Source organism: Clupea harengus, chromosome 8 (genome assembly GCF_900700415.2).
Source record: "Clupea harengus chromosome 8, Ch_v2.0.2, whole genome shotgun sequence".
Taxonomy (NCBI): Eukaryota; Metazoa; Chordata; class Actinopteri; order Clupeiformes; family Clupeidae; genus Clupea; species Clupea harengus.
The window spans coordinates 11497130-11514917 of record NC_045159.1 but is presented as its reverse complement, the minus strand read 5'-3'; the positions used below and the strand labels follow the sequence as shown (position 1 = coordinate 11514917).

The following is a 17788-nucleotide window of genomic DNA, read 5'->3' as shown; positions in this document are numbered from 1 at the left end:
GACTGAGTTACCCTTTGGTTCTCTTTTCCACCGTGCTGGATTTGCACTTCAACGGAATATATATGGGCTGTGTGTTATGAACGGCAAGGCAGATCTGCCGTAGTTTATGCAGCAAGGCTGCCGTGCTTATTGCCATGGAGATGAGATGAGGAAGGTAGGCTATGTTGTCAGTGTCATAGAGAGGATTGCACATAAAGCTTTCTTAGACTGCCATCTAGTAGTGGTTTGCTGGTTTCCAATGCATCCTCTGGAAAATGGAAAGAATTTGCAGTGTGTTGAGAAAATAATGTCAAAAGCATGCATTTCCCTCTACATATGTTAAGTGGACTGGAATTATTAGAATTAATTACTTTTGTCAGTTATGCATTAATTATTTTGAAGTATAAGTAATCAGAGAAGACAGCTTGGTCAATTCAACATGGCAATCTCATGTCAATACACCAAAATAATTAGTAACCAGCTGTTATCTCACAGTGTGGCACATTTTCACCCTCAGGTGCTTTGGTCCGGAAATGTTCAATTGCACTAAAGCTAAATTTGTGACTGACCATCTTCCGTACTACATCTGTCTGTCAGAGATCAAGGCTTTCTCATTTCTAGCTTAAATATCACAAAGCCCACTGCTGTAATATGGCAGCGAACAAGGCTCCTGGCTCTTGAGCATTGGAAATGTCAGCTTCCCACTGCTCTGGGGGATTAGACGCGGGGTGAGAAAGGTCACATAGGTTGCAGCTGGCAGCTGGTATTTGAAAGGAAAAAACACCCGCGCACTCCTTCAGAGAGAGCAGAGAGCCCACTGTACCGGACTGGATTAAACTCACATGACATCATCAACATCAGTATTTATTTGCAGCATTTTACATATTGATACGTAATTTTATATCTGTATGTATATTTACAATTTACATGAATGTTTACAACGTATGTACTGTAAAGGTGCTTCAGAAATAAACAAATTAAATAAATAAATACAATCTATACAAACAGTTTGCAATGGTTTTGTTTGTTCAGGTAAATTGTATGTGAGAAACTGTATGTGAACACCGAAGGTTTTTTGTTGAGGTGACTGAACCAAATGACATGCAGAATTCACACCACAACATCACACCATGACAATCCAACTTCAGAGATCTGGGTGATTGACATTTAATCTCAGAGATGCGGCCTACATTGGCGACACAAGCCACAACAGCAGGTGGACTGAAGCCTGGGCCTCCAGACTGCCTAAGTTCTACTGAGAGCAGAACAAGGAGTCCTGGCTGGCAATGCCTCACAATGACTGACAGGGAGAGATGTAAGCAAACAGAGAGAAGGCGAAACTGAGAGAGAGACAGTAAAAAAATAAAATAGAGACTGAGAGATAGAGAGGGATGTTGTGTGTGGTCTGAACGGGGCAGTGTGGCGTGGCTCTCAGTGACATTTCTTGAAGGTTTGTCCCCTTGTCATCGCTCCATGAATGAGGGGTCCTCTCGGTGACCTCGGGCCTCGGCGAAATGTCACTCCGCCTGAGCTTCAGCCAAGCATGAGACAGAGACAGGGCAGCTCCGCAGCTGAGCGGGCCCAGCTTCCAGTTCAGTTCAAGGCTCGAAGCAGGCCCCTGAGCCCATTATCTGCCGCACGCCGCTGATCATGGGGAGAAACACAAGCACTCAATGGCAGATACATGTCGTAATCAGCGGTATTTCATGTGATTATTTACCTGTTATGTCACTGTTGTTTTGTTTAGTTTTCGTGTTGGATTGTTGTTTGTTTATCTGGTCGTGTCAGTGATGATGGAAAAAACAATCCAACGGGGAGAGGATCAGTGCATTGCTATGGTGGATGGCAACAAAACTATCAGTTTTGATAATGCTGTTTTCATGTACAAATACAATGGATTTGCTTTGGTATTTGATTGTTCATTTTAAAAGCATCTTGAAAGCAGAGTGAGATTCTACTGTAAGAGAGTATCAGAGGGATCACTAGAGGGCACCAGTGAGTCACTTCAGGAGGACTAGAAAAGAAATCGAATGAAGTATTACAGATCATATGGTAAATATCTCCATTACAAAGTCTTTATATGCTTGAATAATCAGCATGTTTCACTGACAGTGGAATGAGAGAAATTCAATATTTTAAGGTTTGTAAAAGCTTACTTGTGCACTGGATCATTCAGGAGGCATGTGATTTCATGTAATTGCAAAGCAAATATTGATCGTAAACCAATGCCTGTGTGTGTGGTTTGTTAGAGATGGTTGTAATATTGACTGAAGATTTGTGCATCTGTATGGCTTATCACATTGTGGATATGATGGAATTTTCAAAATCCATGTAGTCACAGAATAGGCCCTAATTTCATAGGGCAACAAGTGGTGAGCTACATGTGTGGCGTAATGATAGTCTGCAAATGGCGCAACATCAAAGAGAGGAGTCAAGAAGAAATTGCATGTATACATTCATAGGACGCAGGAGTAGCAGCAAACCTCTGAGGGACGGGTGAAACGGCATATCAATATGTGGGTGTGCTGTTGAAATTGTGTCTTTTGTGAAACAATCCCATCAATAGGACATGTGCTGTGATGACAAGCCACTTATCATTTGTTTGGTTCAAGTCCAACAGACAACAGTGCATGTTATGAAAATATTTAAACTGTTAAATTGTCTGTGAAATCATCCAATATGTCATGTGGAATTGCTTAAAGCCCAGCACAGTTCAAACCACCAAAGTGTAATCGTTGCTGTGGTCTTCACATTATTTAACATATAGGCCTATGGGCCTAATAAGGTAAATAAGATCTTAGGGGAATTATTTATGGAGAATATGGTGCAAAGGTAAGTCTAGAGGTTAGTAGGGATGGATAGCTTAATTTGTTTAGGGGGGGGGGGGGGGGGGGATGTTACCGCATATGCGGTGGAGAAAAGAGTTTGTTTATCAATCTATAGACCAAAAACATCAAGATCATGTTCAAAGCATTTTCTTGCATAATACTCATAGTTTAAGTTTAACTGTCCCACACTCCAACAGAAGAACAAGAGAGAAGTACTTATCGCTCAACGATAATTCTGTAATGCAGAATACATTTCACTCTTACTCGATTACATTTATGATTACACATTAAGCTTCAATAATAATATTCAATTATTTGTAATCACAGGCGGTCAACTTTTAGCCTACAACGTACAGTACATAGAAAACACAGATGTCACATTGGCCTCTGGTTCCTTACCCTAACCTTACATATATATGGACAATCAGTCAGTGTGAGGAAAATAATATATATGTGCAGATTTTTTCCGTTACCTGAAGTACAAACATTCTATCCTAACAAGGTGTGTAAATTTCTACGGAAGTTCCAAGTTATGTGAACGTGACATGACAGAGCATAATTATCGGTTTGGTAGTCCTACAAACAGTCATAACACCCAAGTTTATGAACAATTCAACTTTTTTTCCTGATCATGTCATGCATTGATAGCTACCACAGCTTACATAAACAAAACTAAAGCTAAGTTACAGATCTGATATCATAGTCTGTCTAGAAAGTTGCCACACTCACAACACATGTCAGATTAGTAAATGAATTTAGATTTAGATTTAGATGCATCACACAGACATTACTGTAGGTCAGTGTCATGGGTCAGTGATAGTGGTTTGCGAGTTATGAACCTATCAATATTTAACAGTAGTGTGTTAGATTAAACTGCCCATCCAGATATTTGGGCTTTTAAAGCCCCATTATGCGAGAATTGGTATTTTGTGCTACTGAGCTCCCCCAAAAGTTGCGGAGTGTAGTAAATACAAATTCGGCTTTGAGACCCCCTAATGGACAGTGGTACACATGTATTTGTTGATAAGCTGAAGGATATGGAAACGTCAAAGACGGTGCCAGAAGCGAAAAAAGCATGTTGAAAAAGCATGACAAATTGTGGTTTTGCTGAAATAGCCTACTGCTTGTGATTTCAGCCTCTATACATTGTTTTCTTAGCTTTTGAATGTGGAGTATGGGTAATCTAATACAATGTTGTTGGTGATATGATAAAGACTCATATTGTGCATAATAGGTAACCTGGTTAGGTTTTCAAGGTTGCAAACTGCCAAGGCTTATTTGGAGTGAGATTGACCAAGGTTGATCAAACTTTTTGGTGTGAGATGAATTTATTCGGATGCTAGCCTAACTGAGGTCAATGACTTTGGGCATCTGGAAAAACTACAAATCTCCGCAAGACAGGGATGACACAGATAGGATTACAGCCTACATCACATTCTTTCATTAATAACATTGGCAGGGATGTTTATAATGAAATACTAGCTCGCTGACAACTTCCCTAACATAGTCAAACATCAAGCAAGCGCAACATAAGACATAGCAAGACAGCTAATTTGTTATTACTGACTAGTCTAACAGAAAGAAGGCCAGCTCGGCATCTGACTCAATCCTTTTGTCTTTTTCAGCTCTCGCCAACAAGTAAAAGTTAGTCCGAGACTGACCGTGGTTAGATCTCTTGCTCGGTTACTCTCTCTTTCTCTCTCAGTTACTCTCTCTTTCCTCACTTCCTCCGACAAAGTCTTCTTCGGTTTCTTCGTCGCCTCTACCATGTGGCAAAGACGTCATTTTCTGTATTACAAGTCAAAATGATTTTGAAGCCGTTATTTTAAGCTAAAATTGTTACATAATGTTGCTTTAACGCAGCACATATGAGAACCATTTAGACTCAACAGAAAAAGACGTGTGGAAACATCCATCACTCAGGTCATGCAGTGACGCTTGAAGCGATATGAACCAGGGGAGGACAGTCTGTCGGGAGCACAAGGACATTTCCCGGTGGCCTAAGGGTTGTTTTGGCCTGTTACTAACCTACAAACCTTACCCAGTTTATAGCAAGTAGTTAACTAATAAAGATGATGACTAAATGGTATAGTTATATCGATCTAGCCATTGCAAATGTATTTATTTTTGTTCCTGTCCCTGTCGGTAGACGATAGGTGGATGGGTAGATTATCGGTATACCCAGAAGTTATATTAATTAATGTTTCCATGGAAGTAATATTTATTAATGATTGGTTAATACCAGGACCTTTACTTTTTTATTGAGTTTCGGGACCTCCTGATTTACAAACAAAGCTCTGTGTGTGAATATATATATACAGTATATGTAGGGTTGTAATGTCTTAACTTCCCTTTATTTCTTAATACTACTGTATTGAGTTATCTTTGTAGACTTCTTGTAAGTAACAAGCAAAATCGCTGTTCAGACATAACATTGTATTTTCTCTAAAACAGAAAATTGTTTTTCTAACATTATACCACAACAACACATACTATTCCTCTATTCCTATACTGCACACCAGGGGTTTTCAACTGGTTTTGTCCCAGGGACCACCATTCTGACTAGAAAGTAATTTGCGGCCCACTGATGTGCTTGCACCCGCGTGCGGGTTTGTAACCGCCGCCATGCCCCCTCCCCTCGCACAGATATTCTGCCTAATACACTTAAACATGTGAAATGATCAGGGTACATCGCTAGCCGTCGCCACGCCCCCTCCCCCCGCGCACATATTTCGCCTGTAGCACTTGTCAGTGTAATTTCTTCAATATTTTTCACGATATTCAGGAGTAATCTGGAAATGTGTTGAAATATCAAAGCGTATTTATAAAAATAAAAAAATTCAATGGTGAACTGATCAACATAGGCTCATGTGGCGGACCCCCTGCAATGCCGCCGCGGACCACCAGGGGGCCACGGAACCCTGGTTGAAAACCCCTGCTGCACACTGTAGCTCTGTCTTTGAACTTTGTTTAACTTCTAGAAACTAATTTCCTTCTAACTTTTCTTTTTGCCATGAAAACAACACCTGTTTACAAGATTGCAGCTATCACCACCACCTTTTCTTCCTCCTTCCGTGAGATCTTTCTTACCACTGTGAGAAGCCAAATGGTGAAAGCTGACTGGAATGTGTCTGTGTGTGTGTGTGTGTGTGTGCGCCATTAGGACTGTAAATCTATTTTTACTGTCAGGTGTGAAGTGTTAATTAGTGCTGCGCAAATGCAGAAGCTGAACTCCAGTTAATTGTTCTCCTTACATAGAGCCCCAGTAGCTATGGATGTACATCCACACTCTGACACCCTGTGCCTACTAGGCACAAAGGCCTTAGGGAAGTTCCACATGAATTCAGTATTGATTATTGTGTGTGTGTGTGTGTGTGTGTGTGTGTGTGTGTGTGTGTGTGTGTGTGTGTGTGTGTGTGTGTGTGTGTGTGTGTGTGGGTGTGTGTGTGTGTGTGTGTGTGTGTGTGTGTGTGTGTGTGTGTGTGATAGAGAGAGTGAGAGATATTTCACAAACTTTTATAAGTACACAGTTTCAACAAATGTATATTCCATAACTCCTGGATGTGGTGCTCGCCAGACAGTCGAATCTATTAAGTGTTAGTTAATTTATTAAAAGGTAATCAATAGTTATTGGGCATTAAAACAAAAGTTTGACATTGTAAAGAATGTAAAAGAGTTGAAAATAATCAGTAGAATACATCAGTATAAACACTTTTATAAACAATTTGACTAATGATTGTCAAAAGGATGAAAAACATGTTTTATCTAAAATCCTAATACTACAATGCTAAATGCAAATGTCTCACAGAGCTAACATTAGCTTTTTGGTTGTCTGAGATTGTGTCAAGAAATTGTTTCAGATATTGTTTAGAATTGTGTGAACATTTCCTTCTGGAATATTGTTTACATGCACAGTATTTGTCATGTTAATATTCTTTGAAGTTTGGAAAAGGAGCCTTGTGGAAAAACTAGTGGAGGACTGTTTAGTCATTTGAGGTAGTGCCCTGCACTAAAGAACTGTGCAATCTTTCTTTAAAAAAAAATGTTGTAGCCAGGGTATTACTTATTAACATTAAAATGATCTTGAGCAATGCTAAAACCTACTTTGAACTGTTGTCATTGTTGTCGAAGGCATGACACCTTGAACAACAACACTTAATCATATTAATCATCCAATAATCATATTAATCATCCAATGTACTCCTTCAAACTCATCATCCCTAGCTTGTCCTTGTAGGTGAAGAAAATGATGGTCTTCTGGAGCACTTCCTGACCACCTCCTGTATTTGTATCTCTCGCTGTCTGTCTGTGAAGCGCCCCGGCTGTATAACTAGTCAGTACACCACATGGCCCGTGCCACACAACTCCCTACATGCTGCAACGGCTTTGGCTCGCTTCTCCAAATCTTTGCTAAAGAAGTCTGGGATGTCAATGACCTGACAGAGATCTGAGCATCTTCTGTCTGACACTGGGTTGTAAGGGGCACAGAGCTGTGATGGAACTTGAACACCGGCTTCCCCAGGATGGTGTTGCCACTCGCACTCATACTCTGTCTGTAGTCATGGTGGAAGCTGTGTTTTTCTTTTACTAAAACCAAAGGGGAATATGTATGACATGGCAGATTTGACTTGCACATACATAACAGTTCATATTTAAATATTAAATTCATATTTAAATATATACCTTTTTGTTTTTGTTGTCCCTTGGGCAATGGGTCCTTTATGGACAGCCTCTCAGGTGTGTCAGGGGCTTCAGCCTTGCTTTCTCTATCACAAGCTATGGGAAATACACTCAATAAGTAGATGCTTGTGTAATAATATTACATTTGAAGCGCATTAACCTCACCTCTTAGTTGGAGTCTGTACAGTGTGCACTTCTCTTGGCATTTTTTTATTTTTTTTAATGCTCTGATGTGGAGCCTCTCTGTGCAACATGCTCTCCCCCGACTCTCTCAGTTTTTCCACTAAATGAGCGCCCTTTGATTTCTCATTGAATGTAAAGTATCTACCCTGATCTAACATCTGCCCGAGGCTGGTGTCAGCGTCTTCACAAGGCTTTCCTAGATCCCCCATGCTGAAAACAGCAAGGACCCCTACTATTTTCCCCTACATGTTCTCCAAACATCGCCTTGCTCAGATCAAATGTGGACTTGTCTTCTGCTAAGAGCTTACCATCTTGCAATACCAGGACGAGTGAAAATAGAACCAGACAGTCTGGAGACTTCAAAGAATATGTCATCTGATCTCTCAGAATCTGCTCTGAGACTGATGTCTTTGGCATCAATGACAGACACCTGCATACCACATGCTTCTCTCCTAGGGCTGATGTTGTTTTCAGTGAGAATCTCATTGGGTAGAATGATGTTTCCAAGTAGGTCATTATATTTGCCATTTTGGTTTACCATCCTTGCTAATCAGGAATCTTCTGGCAATGGAACCTGCAAGTGCAGATGGCATCTTTAACTGTAATCACAGCAGTCCCATCTTGCAGTGTATGTTATTGTACTCATAAATCTTCATTTTAAGCATCTTAAATTCATTGCTTACTTACACTACATCTTAGATTGTCCTATCAGAAATATTTTAACTCCATTGTCTTAGACCACTGCCAGTTTATTTGCAAGGGCTATGATAATATAAATCTCTTACATATGATAATATAAATCTCTTAAAAATAGGAACAGTCAGTCTTCATGGTCTAATCCAATCCAACACTTCTATTTAAATTCGTAACTGAAAGTGAAGATGACCTGCATTGAATTCCCAGTTTTAAATATGGAGTGTGGTAATCTACTCAAAGAAAAGGGAGAGGGGTACCATTGTCATTTCCCATTTCATTTGTGGACAGACTGCAACAGGCAATGGAGTGTTCCATCAAAGCTGTTGTTTTTTCAGTCTCAGGTCAGAGATTCCAGAAGGGGGACAATGTCTATGTTTTTACTATCAATATTGTTAGTTTTATGGTTTACTGTTACGCCCCACCTTTAGTGGCCATAACATTTACTTTTAAAAACATACCGTTCTGCCACTCTTACATACTCCCTATTTCTTCTTTACACTTAAGGTTAAAAAAAAAAAAACTGCAAACTGAAACCGTTTTATGAGTCAAACAATCTTTAAACTTTTAGGTTTACCTTGCATCTTCCATACTCCAGGTCCTCCCTTAAGGGCAGTGATGATTGGGCAAACAGGAGTGGGGAAAAGTGCTGTGGGTAACACAATCCTGGGAAGAGCAGTGTTTGAGTATAAGCCAATTCCATCACTCAGCTTTGCTAGAAGGAGAGCGTCCGGGGCTGTCAACAAATCAATATAAAACAAATGTAACGCCTGCAATTTTGGACACAGGTTATACTCCGAACTACATAAAGCAAGAGATATTATGACATGAGGTGCTTTAAGGTCTCCTACCCTGGGACTCATGCTTTTGTGCTGGTCATTTCGCTGAACTGTTTCACTCGCGAAGAGCGAAATGCTGTCAAAGTCCTGCAAGAGCTCTTTGGAGAGGAAGCCTCCAAGTCCATGATTGTCGTGTTCACAGACCAATCGAAAGATGAAACAATAATTGACTTTTCGGCATGGGGTCACAAAAAGCTCTGCAAAGTGGTCCAGAGCTGTGGGAGGCAGGTGCGTAGCCTTCAGTAACAACGTGACCAACCTCATTCAAAAGATCGATGAGATGGTTGCTTCCGATGGTGGTAGTCACTTTAGCCAGAGGATATACAGAGAAGCAGAGGATAGACTTCAGCAGCAGAGAATGTAGAGAGAGCAGGCCAAGATGATGGAATATGACTTTAGCTTCATTGAGCTTATAGTCATAATCTTCCATAATCTTTAAACCCTTCAACAAGACTGAGAACTAGAGGTTAAAGGATTTGACTATAAAAGATAAACATAAACTTTAACATTACTACACTACATATTTGCCCAAATTTCGATCTACTCCATTTAAACTCTTTTTAAACATAACACTTTGAACATTAATCATTGCTTAATACTTAAAATATGATTTTATACATCAAGTTTTTACAAAATGATTGATTTTTATAACCTCAAAAACTCATAACTCTAATTCCATAATACTCTCAACTCAATTTAGTTTAGAATAAGAATCGATTGAAAATGCCTGTACATTTTTCAGATTTCTTCCAGTAAAAGGACAGAAAAATCTAAAGCCTAAGCAAGAGAGCATTTGTTTCCTCTAAATGCGTTTAAAATAGGCTCTGAGTGTAATTCCTATCAGGCTACACATATCTCAGCAGTGTTTCCTGACATGCACTCCTGAAATGAGTTAACCCAAATGAAAGCTTTGTTTAACTGATTCAGTTCTGTTTACACTGGCATAATGATTTTAACACTTGGTTGTGTGTTGGGCAGATGATTGATTACAAATGTAATCTCAGGTTTATAAAAACCTGATGACTAATGACTTACCGCACACAATATGGAGCTTTGGCAGAACAAAAATGATAAAAAGTGATTGTTATCTGACCATGTAAATTGTAAAAACATCATAGAAGGCCGCATTGCTTTGAGGGTCCTTGTAGGCCCTACTGGCAGTGAGCCAGTATCAGTGAGACATTCACCTCTGGGATGCCACCTTCGAGCAAACAGCCATCCACTTGTCGGCTTATTTTTGTCTGACACCAGTGGGTTCAATTTAATGAGGTGAGCAGGTGATGTGAAGCCACATAATGAGTGTGCCTCGAATCCCAGAGGCATTTCAATCAAGGGTGTTAAACAAACACCCACTGCAGCATCCCATATGTACAGTATCAGGAACATATTGTTTTGTTTATGTTTCATATTACAAACATTCAACAATTCTTAATTGTTCAGATTATGATCTCTAGGGATATTTTTATTTCTAACATCTCCCTGGGTCAGAGTGTCAATATAACAACTTATTAAAGTGGCAGCCTATGTGTTTCATTACTAGATGAATACATGAAAAAACAAGTTATGACATTTCTAATGAATCATTTATAGCACATGTGTCAAACTCAAGGTCCGCGGGCCAGATCCGGCCTGCCAAGCAATTTCATCTGGCCCGCCGGCTCCTCTGAATGTTGCAAAAAGTTCCATTGATTTGAGTGGGCCATGGTGTAATTTTATTTGGCCCACCAGATAATATCTAATGTCTTTCAGAGTTGGCCTGCCGCGGCCGCCGGTATGTTGCACGCACCATTAATACTGCAGTCCCACAATGCACTACCACCACGTTGGTAGCCTACGTCAATTAGGAGCGAGCCCTTGCCCCACTGTCTGCAGCCTCATCACCTGAAGTCAAAGTTTAGCTTGCGGCCTGTCTCTCCACCCCCAAAAAATTGCCAAACGAAAGGTGGACTTTGAAAACAGGCGTTTTCAAGAGAGGTGGGAAGCAGAATATATGTTTACCGATGTAAAGGATTAACCTGTTTTTCTTGTGGCTGTAATGAAAGAATATAATTTAAGACAGCAAAAACGAGAAAGAAAAAAAACACCAAGACAAGTACAAACATCTGGACACGAAACAGAAGCTCCAGAAGGTAGAGGAGTTGAAAAGAAGTCTGGTGTCACAGCAGACTGTGTTCGTAAAAGCCAAATCACAAAGTGAGGCTGCTGTGAAGGCAAGCTTTATTGTAGTAGCACAGATCGCTAAAGTAGCCCGACCCTTTACCGAGGGAGAATTTGTCAAGAACTGCATGATAAAAGTTTGCGACATTGTGTGCCCTGATAAAAGGCAAGCATTTTTAAATGTGAGCCTGAGCAGAAACACTGTTGCTGATTGTGAATGTGACCTTGCCACAACAGCTGATGGGAAAGGGAGAAGATTTAATTGCATACTCCCTTGCTGTGGATGAGAGCAGCGACACATCTGGTACTGCCCAGCTGTCAATCTTCATCCGTAGAGTGGACTCGACTCTGTGCGTTATAGAGGAACTTTTGGGATTTAAATCAATGCGTGGCACAACTACGGGGAAAGATCTCTTTGAAGAGGTATCCAAATGTGTAGATGAAATGGGGCTGCCTTGGGACAAACTTTTGGGACTGACCACAGATGGAGCGCCTGCGATAAGCAGAAAAAGAGAGGTATAAGAAATGAATGCCACTGATGTTTATTTTCTTTTGAAATTTGATCTCTGTGTTTATAGGCAATAACTAATAGGCCTAAGCTTATAGGCCTATGTTAAACTTAAGTTCATGTTTACATATGAAAAAATACAATATATCTTTTTACTTTTCGATAAATATTGAATATGTCCGGCCCTCGGCTTGGACGCAGTTTTTAATTTTGGCCCTCTGTGTATTTGAGTTTGACACCCCTGATTTATAGTGATGACCCACTATTTAGAAAAGTCTGTTTTATATCCAACACATAACATCCTTCTAGACATTAGGCCAAAGAGTACATTCAATTATGTTTTTTTTAATAGTATTGTTGTGAATGTATTTTTTTATAGTATTAGGTATGTTATATCATTGCTTTAAGCTAAACTAACTCAGAAAGCCCTCACTATACAGATCAGTGCAACTACAATATTCATGCCTATCCTTAGGCTGACATTCCTCTGTCAGACACTAGAGAGCACTGCAAGACTATGTTCGAGATAAGCAGTAAAACGTCATACACAAACAGCACCAGAGATGGCAAAGGGCCTTTACCGGACAATGGGACAAATGTAAGGCCCCTAAACCTACAACCCCAAATCAGATCAGAACGGTATGGAAAATGCAAATAAAAAAGAATGCAGTGATTTATAAATGTACCTTGACTTGTATTTCATCGCAGACAGTATGAACACGTGTATTTCATGTTTTGTCTGGTCAACGTTATTTGATTTGTAAATAATCATCCATTCCTGCCATTCAGGCCTGCAATAAATTCCCCAAAAAGTTGGGACGGGGGCAATTTAGGGGTATTAATGAGGTAGAATAATTAAATAATTATGTGATTTGAAACTAGTGATGTCAAAAGGTAACATTGGTTAGGCTTAGGTATCAAGGGTACCTGTACAGTAAGGTTATTGATGTCATGTGATCAGAGAGGACTGCTTCAAACACAGGCATAAAAAGGATGGAGTCAGATCCTCCACCAAACATTGCAGACAGAGGGGACGTGCAGTAATATCCTTTCATAATATCTTACTCATTTGTTCAATTACTGGGTTTTATTTGCATTTCATTTTCACACTGAAGTTGTATTTGACTGGTATTTTATATTTATGGAAATAAGTGGCTCTGTGGAATACAATGTTGTTCAATATTGCTTTCCTTCAAACAATGTATCCTGTCCTAAAGAGATGCGATCTAAATCTGGATATATTATTTTGTACATTTTCTTTGCAGCACTCTCAGTGTGTACTGTGTTTCTTAATCTGCTGGTGATTATCTCCATCTCTCACTTCAAGCAGCTTCACACTCCAACCAACCTGCTCATCCTCTCTCTGGCTGTGGCAGACTTCGTTGTTGGGTTTATTGTGATGCCAATTGAAAGCATCAGATTAATTGAAAACTGCTGGTATTTTGGTGTAATGTTTTGTTCATTGTTTCCATTTATTCTTTACATAGTTATCTCTGCCTCACTTGGTAATTTGGTTTTCATATCAATTGACAGGTACATAGCTGTACATGATCCGTTAAGGTATCCTTCTAAGGTAACAATCCAAAAAACGATGTTCTGTATATTCCTCAGTTGGTTTTGCTCTATAGTATATGCTGTGATAAGTTTATATGATCATTTGGGTCACCCTGTTGTTCACAGTTCATGCTATGGGCATTGCACAGTTGTCACAGACTACACCTTAGCTATCACTGATGTCATAATTACCTTTCTTAGTCCATGCACTGCCATGATTGCTTTGTATGTCAGAATCTTTAACACAGCCAGAAAGCAAATTAAGCTCATCAGTGCTGCAACTGCTCCTAACATACACCAGCATACCATGGTTGTGGTGGAAAAGAAATCAGAGCACAAGGCTGCAAAGACTCTAGGGATTGTGGTTGTCATGTATTTACTTTGCTGGATTCCATATTACATTTGTATCCTCACAGAGAGCAGTGTCTCCACATCATCAGTCATGCTCAATATATTCAGCTGGTTTATGTACATTAATTCTTGTATAAATCCTGTAATTTACGCTCTCTTTTATCCATGGTTCAAAACATCAGTGCAACACATCTTGACCCTTAAAATACTAGACACATCTTCATCTCTTAAGAACTTGTTTCCAGAGAATCAATAGTTTAATGAGATAATGTGACTAATAACTGTTCTTTGTCAAATAGAAATGCTGTTAAATGCTTTATTTTGTCAGTTGTCTATAATAGCTTCTTATTCTAAAATATTTTAAATTCAGTTACATTTCACAGACTGGGCATAGGGCCTAAGTGTTTATCAAAGGATGAAACTTAAAATGCCAGCGATGAATGTAAAAGTCATGTCTGTGAAAACATATTTAAACTCAACACTGCTCCCGTGCTTCTAAAGCAAGGTGTTGATTGGCTTCAATTGCTTATGGCTCGGCCTGAGCCACCATGTATGTTTCCCATTTACAGAGACTGTGTATGAACACCAGAGTTTTGTTGAGCATACACACTAAACGGACAGATAGAGGACCATGAGGAGCAATTCCCTGAATTTGACAACAGTGTATTTCATTAAAATCACAGACTCAACCTTCAATGGTGGATTCATATTCACTTAATGTTTTATTCCCAAAGAACATATGCTGCTACTTATGGGCTTGACTAAACTGAGCGTGAAGGTGCTGTGATGTGGCAGTGTAAGCACCAACAGTCCGTGTGGCTGAGTAGGCCCTACTGGGAACTTCTGCGCTAGTAAGCCCCTGTAAGTGATATGTTTGTCTTTGATCAATCATTCTCTTGAACATCCAGTCAGGAAATATACTACTTCAAATAGAACTTTGTATTATTTTTTTATAGTGATTTGTTAATGAGTGTGGCAAGTCAAAATACTTTGAACAATCTGTGATATAAATTGCTTGTTTCACAATTAAATTTGTTTTGTCTAGTGTTTGAAAAACATTGTCTAGTTACTAGAGAATAAGTTGACATAATCAGCAAGGTTTGTAGGGAGACAAATATAATCACCCTACATGGTTTTTGTTACATTTGTATGATGTACACTCCCAATAAAGCTACACTTAAAAAAATATATAAATTGTGTAATTTCAACATTAAAATTACATCAAGAACCACCAGCAATATTATTTGTTGTTATTTGAATTTAGTTTATTTAGAGTTATTAAGAGTTCAGGTGACAATTATCCATCTACCCACCTAAATCTGAAAATGTGCTCACATACATGTCAATCAAATGAAGGAGCAAGACTGACAGTTTGCATATAAAAAAAAGCTTTGTTTATATTCACATGTTTGCACAAAGTTACAAATAATCTACACATAGCTACTATTCCCAGCCTTATGAGACACCCCCTTGTCACTTTTTTGCTATGTTTGAAAGCTAAACTGTTCTACATTAATTTGACTGGCTGAGTAAGCTTCTTTTCCAAATCACTTCAGAATGATAATACTGACAGAAAATATACACTGAAGACAGAAAAAAACCTAAGGCAAATAAGACCTAAGCCCTCAATATAAACTTTAAAACGTATGAAGGCCTTTTTCTCAGATACACTGAGACCAAAAACTAAAAGGCCTCTTTACTCTAATGAGCAAAATAAACATATCTCCATCAGAGTTACCACAAGTTACGTGAGGGATGCCGTGTTTTATAGGCGCGTCTTCACCGTATTCTAATGGACTTTTGCAGTACTTTAAACCGCCAACAGTGACTACTATATCCCTTATTGTATATCACCACATAACAATCTAAACTGGTTTATTTGGGCTGGCGTGAGTGTAAGCATATGTGACGCATAAATGCACCTATAACAAACACTTTTACTCAAAGAGCATCTTGCATTACCCAGGAATTATACTCAGGTCAGCTATTTGCTATTCAACAACACTGTACCATTGTACCACTGATCACGCACGGTAAATTTGCCACACTCAAAGTGGTATCTACAGTATTGTGATAGGGAAAGCCAACATATATATGTCACTGCCATATAACAACAAAGTATAACTTATTCAAATTTGACAGTTTCTTACAGTTTTTGGATGCATGTCTCATTTTTTAAATATTACATGGGCTTGCACCTCCACCATTGAATTAGTTTATAAAGCTGAAGGATGGCAATGGCTTGGCAACTAAGGCAGTCACCAGGGGAGTACAGTATAGACACAGTACGTTCGGACAGGCCGTCTTCTCAGTACGCGCCTCTAATTACTGGAATACCCTCCCTACTGATGTAAGGGAGTGCGCCAGTATTTCAGTGCTCAAAAACAAACTTAAGAAATGGATAACCTTAATTAGGCCACTGCATTACTCACACCGTAACTTCTTTTTATGTCTAACACCTTGTTTGTCTGTCTGTCTGGTTTTTACAATTTGTTATCTTAACTGCACTGTTTTGTCAGACTGCTGTTTACCTTGTATGTCTGTCTGGTTTTTACGATGTGTTATGTTAAACGCACTGTTTTGTCAAACTGTTGCTTATTTTTATAATTATTTCTTTTAATTATTTAATTTTGTATTATTATTTCTTTCTTTTATTTCTGTATCTCTCTGTCATGTCCTGCCAAGGGACAACGGATTAAAACTAGCTAACCTAGCTAATTCCGGTGCATTTAAAAAAAAATTGGAAATGTTTATCAATGTACACTGTCCCTTTTCAAAAAAACGCATAAACAGATACAAAAATCTGGTCCCTTACTGACCAGACTGGACACTCATCCAGGTAGTTTGAATTTGAGTTTATTATGTATCACACTTTGCACATGTTTGGACATTTTTCACTGTAGGCCTTAAAAAAATTCTCCACAATTAATGTGAAATGAGTGATGTTGATCTTGACAAAAATAACGTTAGCTTATCATGGAATTGAATGGCTTATCATGGAATTTAATTTGAGTTTTGAACAACACCTGCAATATTTACCGTCAAAATAGGGCCCTTAGAATTTATTTCCATTTTTTGTTAATAACATACACGCCCTAGCGTGGTCCACCTTAGCAACAGCTTGAGTGTTGGTACCTCAAGTAAAAATCAAGAGGTGGAGGCACCAAGAGTTTGGGCTGACCTTTCACATGAGGTAGGATCTCTAGTTCTCTACTCAAGTTCTAAGTATGTGAAACCTTTCCTTATTAGTCTTTTTATATATTTACGCTATATTTAAAATTACTGAGTCTACCTCTCAGGGGAAGTCATGATGATTAAAGTGAAGATCCAACTCTTTACATTCATGTTCACACAAAGTTAAACAAGTCAAGTTTACTATTTCTCTAAAACAAAACATTTGAATTCTTGTCTTTTCCTTTAAAAACCACCTTCGGCTTTGCTGTGCATTAGGTCAACCACTAGCTCAAACACAATTATTTTTTATTAAAAAGTAAAGAGAGAACACATAACTCATTTTCATAAGTCACAGTGATAACATACTTAAGACCATATAGTACGGTCACACTGGAGTGCAAAACACTAGGAAACAAAACCCACACACACACAAAAATTAAAAACTTGCAACTTTGAAGTGTAAAACACAAACACACACACAAAAAAAAACATTGAGGTCCTGAGGTGTAGATTCAACATACAAAAACAAAAACCTAAGTGCAACTGATAAACAAAACTTCTGTTTTGTATTTGTGTGCTGCATTTGCCCCTGTTTTTCTGTTTTGCACTTCATGACTGCAAGCTCTTGTGTTTGTATGTTGCGTCTGCATCTCAGGACCACAGGTTCTTGTTTTTGTATGCTGTATCTGTTCTTCAGGGCTGTTTTATGTTTTCAAAATTTAGTTTTTGTGTTTTGCACTCCAGTAACAATGTAATATAAACTAGCATCCACATGGCAGCATACTCAACTATTACTACAACTGCAACTTAAAGTAATTCACATAACATATAAACAAGTAGGG

General features: G+C 38.8%; 1 protein-coding gene across 1 annotated transcript; it reads left to right on the top strand.

The window, feature by feature from the left end:
- Positions 1 to 13008: 13008 nt before the first annotated feature.
- LOC105905967 (trace amine-associated receptor 13c-like) lies at positions 13009 to 14028 on the top strand. The gene has a single exon (XM_012834059.2). The coding sequence runs from the start codon at positions 13009 to 13011 to the stop codon at positions 14026 to 14028; it is 1020 nt and encodes a 339-aa protein (XP_012689513.2).
- The last annotated feature ends 3760 nt before the right edge of the window (positions 14029 to 17788 follow it).

What these genes read in the sequence shown, in the direction of transcription:
- LOC105905967 (XM_012834059.2), top strand. Translation starts at nt 13,009, where the DNA reads ATGGAAATAAGTGGCTCTGTGGAATACAATGTTGTTCAATATTGCTTT.